General features: G+C 28.1%; 1 protein-coding gene across 1 annotated transcript; it reads left to right on the forward strand.

Moving 5' to 3' along the window:
- The first annotated feature begins 5,678 nt into the window (after window positions 1-5,678).
- On the forward strand, window positions 5,679-6,851 carry LOC107917111 (WUSCHEL-related homeobox 4). The gene is made up of 3 exons (XM_016846493.2): window positions 5,679-5,965; window positions 6,200-6,481; window positions 6,573-6,851. The coding sequence occupies exons 1-3, from the start codon at window positions 5,741-5,743 to the stop codon at window positions 6,717-6,719; spliced, it is 654 nt and encodes a 217-aa protein (XP_016701982.1). The 5' UTR covers window positions 5,679-5,740; the 3' UTR covers window positions 6,720-6,851.
- Window positions 6,852-9,847: the final 2,996 nt, after the last annotated feature.

The following is a 9,847-nucleotide window of genomic DNA, read 5'->3' on the forward strand; positions in this document are numbered from 1 at the left end:
TTACGTGATTAAGTCCTTTTATTTAATCGGACACTCAAACGACAAAATTAAATCACAAAAATTTCACAGATATAAATTCACACATAATAAACATAAAAATAAATTTTAAATATTTTTCTGACTCGGATTCATGGTCCCGAAACCACCGTTCCAATTAGGGTCTAAATCGGGCTGTTACAAATGATATTCATGAAGAACTTTGAATGAACGATATGCGTGACGAACTATGAAGGAAATGTCCTTGTGGAGGACTGTGTAGAACCCTTATTCTTAATGAGTTTCTTTTGTGGTAGACTCCGTATGGAATGACGTAGCATATTCGCCTGGATTCTTTTAAAATCAAAATCAGTAAGAGTAGAATGTGCTATCTGATGAATACAAAGTAAGAACCAAGTGAGTTTAAAGAATGAATTTAAGTAAAGACTATGTTTGATAATTCAAAGTAGGATATATACTTGTAAATAGTAAGAGAAATAGGGGGTTGAAGAATGATCAGGTATGAAAAGTAACTCAAAGCGTCGATTTTCGAAGAGTATGGGTAAAGGAACCATCTTCATGATAAGTTATAAAGGAAGTCTAATGGGATGAAGTCATTGATGGAACTATGATAAAGGATACAGACCATGTTATAGGGGACAAAAAGAATGATCATGTTCATAAATGGTGCGATCCTCATAATGATAGATAGGTGATGTTTAAAGAAGATAAGTTGGTGGTAATGAACTATCTGCCTGTTTATGGAATACAACGACTAAGGTATAAATGATTATTTCTCACTAAGTTCTTATGAACTTACATGGTTGTTTCCTATCTTTTAGGATGAATGTGAGACCGAGCCTGGAGGAATGAGGCTAGGACTACGCCAAAAGAGTGGCGTATCGATTTATTATGCATATAGAGCGAGTTAGGCTACGTATTCAAAGTTTGAGCCGGTGCGTAGAATTTGTACCTCGATAATATCTATGATAGATTAGGATTTCAAGCTAGACACTTTTGTAATTTAATTGCCATGCATTGTGCTTGTATTCACTCGATTGTATATACTTACGTATTTTAGTTCAAATTTTTGTAATTAAGTGAGTTGTAGTCTATTGTAATTTGTATAAGTAGGGTAAGTTTACATCTGTATTGATGTGGTAATACCCAAGATGCGGATCCAGTTCATTGAATCGGGTTTGGGGTGTTATAGATCTGGTTTGCTAAATCAGTGTGTAACATTTAAAATATTAAATGTTAAAAATATTTATTTTCAATGAAATGGAAATTTTTAGGAATATATTAAATACATCCTAAATATTAATCAATTTTCAAATGCTAATTAAAGATATTTTTTCAATACTTTTTTTCTCTTAAAATTATAAATGAAATACTTTCTACCTTTTTTTTAAATGCTATCAATTTTGTACAATGATTGTTTCTATTTGAACGTAAATTCAAATGTTATCTTGAGAAACAAATATTTATTCCACCACAATATTATATTTATAGGAAACATTTCAGAAAGAAAATTACGATATTGAGTTTATGAAATTTTATGTAGAAGCTTTTGATTGTAACTTGATATTATACTTTTGTGTCTTAATAATTTTTAATTGTCATAAATTGTGTTTTTAATTTAGAGACTAGACTGCAGAGTTATCGTCTATACAAAAATTATTTTCTGAATTGTTCCATTAATGATAACTTCTTTTCAAGTGTTTTTTTTCCTTATTTGTTAATTTTATTCTAAATAATTTTGTTTCTTTTATTTTTATTTTTTTAATTTTTTTATTGGAATGATAAATTTTTCAATAATATTATTAAAATTTAATTATATTGAATTAAATTATTTTTGGTGCAATGATGATTCAAATCCAAGCTATTCCTAGAGGATGTGAATAACCAATCAATAAGTCACAATTTGAGATTTTGAATTAAATCCTTTGTGAAGTTAAAGTTTTTTTATTTTAAATTATTTTAGAAATTATATAATGTTATAATTATGTGTCTTAAATAATTTTTAAAGGTTATAAATTTTTTGGGTGAATTACAAGAGGATGGCAAAACCTTAACAACAACGCGGCTAGCATAACTTGAATCCATACTACACGTGGAGTGGTGAATACCCTAACCATCAGGTCAACGCATAAAGTTTTATAAGTTACAAATTTTAAGTGTTAAATTTATTTTATAAGTTATAGTCTTGAGATGTATTTAGAGAATCATTTAAAGCACATAAATTTCAATTGTTATCCATATTTTTACCAGTGTATAGTTAAAGGTAATGAATTTTTAATGAATCTCTCTAGAATTAATCTTTTATTATTTAGTATTAAAATTTATGTTCTTCCTATACATCTTTGTAACTTATACTGTTAAATTCCATAGCTAAAGTTTTAGAAGTAACTTTATCAATGGAATAAAAAATTTATTTAAATAGTTAATTTTTTCAAGTATTTAGATCAAATTTAAAATTTAGAATCAATATTATTTGGAAGTCCTTATTTAAATACCATCCTAATCTGAATAAGACTATGCTCACACCATAAAATTGATGAGAACATAATAAAAATTTTTGTATAGAAATATCATGATTCTATACCCATTTCGTTTTTAAATTTATTGTGAAAAGTATGCATGACAATGACTACCAACTATTATTTAAGAAAATCTTTAAAATATATAGAGAAAAATCTCAAAATATTATATAAATTTTGTTATACAATGCAATATGATGTATATTAATTTTGATTTTGTGTGAAATTTTGATTTTAATTTTTACAAACTACTAATATTATTATCAACATATTACTCTTTTAAATTTACTTATTACATATATAAACGACTATATTTGTCTCATACAAAAATAATTGAATTTATTTGTTTTTAAAGTATTTATAATTAAAATTAAATTAAATTTTATATATGCAATTGAATTAAAATAAAAATTTTACATATATAATTATATTAAATTATATTACACATTAAATTAAATTTTATATATAATTTTAAAATTTATTCTAAAATTATCACTTTTTAGAAATATTTTTAAACCATTTGTGAAATTAATAAAAAGCTACTACATTATAATAAAATGGAAATGGTTTCATATGTAATATCTTGTTAAGAGAAAAAAGTGTGTATATAATTGAATCGCACACGTGTAGTTTGGGTCAGATGTTGAGAGTCACACGTGCTACATCCAATCAAGTGGTCATAAAATCAAGTTCTATATTCAAACCTCATCATACAAAGTGAAACATGCAATTATTATTTACCCACACTCAAATATTATATAATCATTTGGAATTCTTTTATTTATGTATATAAAAGGATTGCATGTATGGTTCCATTGCATGGCAATTCCTGATAAATAAGATATTGCCAAATTCAGACCCAAAAAGGCAGTGAGTATTGTTGGTTTTTTAAGATTATAATATAAAAATTTGGGAAACCTAGTGCTACAGTTCCAAAGTAGAGGTGGAGAGACTATTTGGTATGTTTATAATGCACTAAACCATAAACTTTTTTTTTCCTTTAATAAACATTCTTTGCTTATAGAGATAAATTTAATAATGGCTTATAATAATAGAAAATAATTATAATATGATAAGATGACATGACTAGAATATATGATGTTTAGGAAGCTATTATTAATTATTTCTAAAATTTTAAAATTTTTATTTAAGTTATTGAATTATTCAAAAGTTTTTATTTAAGTCATTAGGTTGTTAATTTTTTTTTAATTTATGCCAAAAAGCTCCTAGCGATGATTCGACAATAAATACGGTGAATCAATACCTATTGATGAATAGAACAATATACTTTAGATCCAAGATGATCTGACTATAAAAAAAACTAAACTATAAAAGAGAAGGAGAAAAAAAGTTTTCGATTGATGCAGGTAATGTGAACAGAGAAAATCACATAACATTAATTTTAGGGTGTGTTCTCCATTGCTTTTGGGATGAACTTTTTCTAAAAAAAGTACTTTTCTCTTAAAAGCAATGAAGAACACATATCATTGGGGCAACTTTTTTAACTTTTGGGATGAGCTTTTTAGAGATGAAAAAGCAGTAAATTTTAGCTTTTTCAGCCAAAAAGCACTTTTGGCTGTTATTTTATTTTTTTAACCTTACTTTTTGACTTAAAATGTGTTTGATGCTATTATTTTGTGTTCTCTTTCTTGGTTATTTAATATGAGTTTTACAAATGTATTAGAAGCATTAATTAAAAATAAAAAATATTTTTTAAAATAATACAATTGTGTCAATATCTAATTACAAATATTTAATTATTATATTTAAATATTTAAATATAGTTTATATATTCTAATTAAATTTAATAAATAATTAATATTAATTACTTAGAAATATTTAAAATTAATATTATATATTAAAATATTAACAATAAGTTATAATAAATTATTTTTTTATATTTTTACTAAAATATCATAATATTAACTAATTTGAACATTATTTAAATACATATTTGTTACTTTATAATATCATGTCTAAAATGGACATTTTACTTTTCAAAAATACTTTTTGACAGCAATATCAAACACTTAAATTTTTCCAAAGCACTTCTCAAAAGCACTTCTCAAAAGTACTTCTCAAAAGCACTTCTCTACAGCACTTTTCAAAAGCAATGAAGAACTGGCCCTTAATGGTCGAGTAACTTAAATAAAAACTTTCAAATAATTAAGTAACTAAAATGAAAATTTATCCATATTTCAATAATTAATGATATAATTTACCATTTTATATATTATATAATAAAAATGATTAACAAATAAAAAAATTTCTATAAATATAAAATGATAAATTATGAATAGACATAATTACTAGGTGTAAGCTTTGTGTATCCCTTTTTTTTTTTGAGTGTCTGTTTCATCATATTCCGTATCTTGGAAAGCAAAGGAAAGAGTTCCATTTTCAAGTATTGGGATTGGAGGAATCCTTTTAAATTCCTCTCCCACATTCACTTTATAGCTAAAAATTAAAAAGTTTTGAGGGAGAGAGAGAGTAGTGTAAAGGAGCAAAAAAAGAGGCCACCGAAAAGCAATAACACCTTATCATCACAGCAGTGAAATTGAAACACCCAACCCACACGGATTTGCAAATTAGCATTACACTATATTGCATTCCTACCACTCATTCACCCACACGCCCATACCTAATAATAAAACCAAATGTTTCTGCATGTATTCTAATATTTAATTCATATCAATTGTTCATTCCATTCTTAAACATTTTTTACTATTATTATCATAAAAAATAATAAAATAAAAATATTTTAAAATGGAGAGGAATTAATTTATATAATGTAAAATCTAAAGTAATTTATATTATTAATATTTTAATAATTTAATCATTATATTTCATATTTTATTTATGTAAATATGAATGTCAAATTTAATATAAATTTAAAATTTTTAACTATTTATTTTATGTAAAAATTCAACTACTTAATAATTAAAATATTAATTTTATAAATAATTATGAAAGCGTGTATAATTATTTTGATTTTTACGGCATAATTAAATCGAATCTCTTCTCTTATTGCAACACTTATCTTTTCTTTTCTTTTTTTAAAATATGGGAAATCACAAGTCAACCTCACCTCATCATTTGGTCTCCGTTCTTCAAAGCACCACCGCACATCCCACTTTCATTCTTTTTCTTTTCCTTTAAAGTTTGCTTTTTTCCCCCTCAATCTGCTATATAATTCACTACTCTCCATCGTTCACACCTTCACCATGGGAAACATGAAGATGCACCAGCTGGCTTGTGGATTTTGGGAGCAAGAACCATTGCTCTCTCTTGGCTGTAAGCGTTTACGCCCTCTTGCTCCAAAGCTACACTCCAACTCTACTTATACTACCGTCTCCTCTTTCGACCTTAAGAGCTTCATTAGGCCCGATAGCGGCCCTCGGAAACTTGGCAATGGCCCCTCTGAAGACAACAACCGACATTCTCCTCCGGTACACTCCACCAGCCCCCATTCCCTCTATTACTAGCCTATACTTGCATACAATTATTTATATCATTTCATGTACCCTAGTAGCTTGGTTTCAGTCGGAAGATCTACAGCATAATCATAAGGTTTAAGGCTTTAAACTATGTTTCATCACTATTAGTAATGGAAACTCAATTAATGAAGTAAATATGATTAATAGTGTTTGAAGAAGTCTAACGTGAAAGTTGACGACATGTAGGTGGAAACGCACCCAGGAGGTACGCGGTGGAATCCAACGCAAGAGCAGATAGGGATTTTGGAGATGTTGTATCGGGGTGGGATGCGAACTCCAAACGCACAACAAATAGAACAAATCACTGAGAAGCTAGGGAAGTACGGCAAGATCGAAGGCAAAAACGTGTTCTACTGGTTCCAAAACCACAAAGCACGGGAGAGACAAAAGCAGAAGCGAAGCAGCCTTGGACTCACCCATTGTCCCAGAAGCTCTGCTCCCATTACTCCAATAACTTTGGATACTAGGGTACGTAAAAGTTAACGCTAAAACCTCTCTCCCTTTGATTTAACTATATTAGCTTTATGAAGCTTATCAAATTATCATGCATGTATAATAGGAGGAAACAATGGAAAGAGAGGAAGATAGTCTATGTAAGAGGAAGTGCAGAAGCTGGTCATTTGAGGAAAAAGATAGCAGATCGTCAAGTAAAGAAGATGAAAATAGAACTCTGGAGCTCTTCCCATTGCACCCGGAAAGCAGATGAATGATGATGATGGTGGTGATTGTGTAGCTTTTTTTTTCTATCCCTATCTTCTTTTGTTGCAGGGAAGAAGAAAGATACAAAGTTGTCTCCATGTACTCTAATGCATTATTTATTCCTGACTTGAGAACCAAATCTATTACTCTCTTTATTATTTCTCTGATCATCAGCTGGTGAAATGAGTTGTTTTTGGGTGAGTGATCCATCCTTGCTGATTATGGGATGAACATAATAAACTTGTTGAAATGGATAGGTTTTAGCTTGAAAGCAGTGTTGTGATCCTTGGACAATGAAGTCCCGCTCCTACTTCTTCCCTTGCCATTGACTATTGCCTTGGCTCCTTTGAATCTGGATCGGATAATAATTTTTTTGCCAAAATTGAAAAAGATCCCTCGATGGCAGCCACCAACAAAAGTAGGTGGGTCGGGGTGTTCTTCAGTATAATTAAAGTTAAATGCATGATCTATCTTTGTTATGATTCTCATTCTATTTCTTAGAAGACTTGTATAAAGTTGCAATTATATCTATTTGCTTCTCGTTGTGACTAGTGAGTTATTAATTGACGTAGCAAGGTTAAAGAAAAGAAGGAAAAAAGAATCTTGAAGTGGAAATGGTTGGTTCGATAAACAGAAAAATCCGTTTTCTATCCATTCAATATAAAATTTTAATTTTAATTATATCAATTTAAACGTTTTTACTTGTTTATATTAATTATAATCCAAAATAACTTGGTTTGCCTATTCATGTTGCTGTTGTTGTTATAATAAGTAATAGAACAAAACAATAATGTGAGATAAGTAAATAGAGAAAAAAAATCAAAACACTAAGTTTATTAATACAATCTGGATCTAATAATTTTACTAGTACAAAGTTTAGTTTAGAGTATGAATTCATTTTAATTGTTTAACTTGAAACTACTATTGATTTACGATCGGATAATACAACTTCAAAATAATTCACGATTATTACATTCATCCTCCTTTACAATTGTGACTTCCCTTACTCTATTAGGGTGAAATTTTCAATAATTTAATTCACCTACATATCAATAAACCCTATCAACATTTTTTTTACAATTCTTAAATATTTTTAAGCAATTGATTAACACTATTGATATTAGCCCTTAGTAGAACATTGACGGAACCTAGTTAAGGTATATGGAATATATCCACTCAAACGTTCCTATGCACCATAAATTAAGAAACATTAAATGTACCCACCAAAAATTCCAACAAAGATTTGTGCAAACAAATTAAGTTCATCGTCCTAACACTTTAACCGTAGATTTATTTATGATTAGTGTAAAAACAATGATGGTAGTGATATTAGATACTATAGCAATATTATAAGGTAAGACAAAATAAACTAAATACACCGCACTGTCCATCCAAACTCATCCTGTTCATCCACACATTTAGTGCAGTCATTATAACTTTTATATTCCACATCCTGTATATATACCCCATTCACTAGTTTATTAATAATTTCTATTGTCATGTGAATTATACCTAAACCTGTTCTCACCAAATTTACAACGACTAATACAAATTTTCTTATCAACTTATATTAATTACTCATTCGTATTGACGATGCATATATATGCAAGCTCAATTTCATGTCAATTCACTTTATAAGCACACAAGTTTTCTCAATTCATGCATATACTAATATATATAAAATTACATCTCTAACAATTTATTCTTTTTTAACAAATATAAGACGACATTTTATTTAAATCATGCCTTTTTCATTGCCTTTTATAATCAAACCATGCCAAGAGGCATTCCCAAGTAATTTATTTAACCCAATTAGCCATTATCAATTCTTTTAGCATTACAAAACCTTTATACATCCATTTTAACCATTTAACATTTTCATAATACCCAAACATATTTATTTATAATGCCAAGTAAGAGATTGACCCGAGCACTTAAAAGATCAAAGCTTGACAAAAACGGAGCTTTCTTCCTTAGTTCATAGCTTTTTCCTTTTCTTTGCTGCACCCACCATTCTAACCTTTTTTTTTTCAAATAACACATTTAATAACATAATCAAATATATATTCACAATAACTCAAATGTAACCATCTATACTTTAATTGAATATAAAATGCAAAATAACCCCTAAAATTTCTCACATATCACCTTTAATCTTCTTATACATTCTAAACTTTCTCTACAACTTCTTCTTCTTCAAATCCATGGATTTTAAGGTTGAAACTAAGTTCATAAAAATCTAGAATGTAAGATTTCTCGGGAAATGAAAAATAGTAATAAAAAAAAGAGAGTTTTCTTCTTGTTGTAGTGCACTTGAATATTCCAAGAGAAATGAGGGAAATATTATTTTCTCAACTATTTTTCATTTAAAACATAACACCTCAATTTTTTTATAAGATACATGACACTATTTGGGATTTGATATAGTAAAATTATGAAAAGGTTGGGGTGAGTTAGATAAAGAATTTTTTTTATGAAAGAAAATTTTGTATTAGAGATAAGAATTACAAAAAAAAAAAGAAAAAGGAATGATAATATATCATAAAGGACTAAATTGTAAAATTTGGAAAGTTGAAAGACAAATGAAAATTAACCAAAAGGGAAACAATATTTTTTTTTACTATTTGGCATGTGAATAAATTGGGTTATGTACTGGGGTTATGAAAATCACTTTTGGGGATCCAAGTTGAATGATTTAAAAGTATAGAGAATAAATTGTAAATTTTTCATTTTTGAAAAAAATAGGATAAGAACATAATTTTCATTACACAAGGATGTTATTAAGTATGAAATGTGAATTATGGATTTTTGAGTTGATTTATAACTATTTATTGTCAATAAATTGTGTTTAGAGGCATAAAAAGACAAAAAAGGTAATTTGACCCCATAAGGGTATTTTGGTCATTTATTGAGAATTTTATGATTGAAATATTATTTGGATAATACTTTTGATATATGGAATTTATTTGAACATTCGGATCATGAATTAGGGAAGTGAACCAAAGATTTTAAAACTTTTGACTTAGATGGGTGGACTTCGACCTTTGGCCCACTTGAATAATTTTTAAGAGAAAATTTAAGGAGGATTCAGCCTCCATCGGGCTACTTGCAGTTGGACATTTCCTCCCATGGGAC

This window comes from Gossypium hirsutum, chromosome A01 (genome assembly GCF_007990345.1).
Source record: "Gossypium hirsutum isolate 1008001.06 chromosome A01, Gossypium_hirsutum_v2.1, whole genome shotgun sequence".
In the NCBI taxonomy this organism is placed as follows: Eukaryota; Viridiplantae; Streptophyta; class Magnoliopsida; order Malvales; family Malvaceae; genus Gossypium; species Gossypium hirsutum.

Coding starts and splice junctions, on each gene's coding strand:
- LOC107917111 (XM_016846493.2), top strand. CDS start 5,741: ATGGGAAACATGAAGATGCACCAGCTGGCTTGTGGATTTTGGGAGCAA. Junction 5,966..6,199: donor ACAACCGACATTCTCCTCCG/GTACACTCCACC, acceptor GACGACATGTAG/GTGGAAACGCACCCAGGAGG. Junction 6,482..6,572: donor CAATAACTTTGGATACTAGG/GTACGTAAAAGT, acceptor CATGTATAATAG/GAGGAAACAATGGAAAGAGA.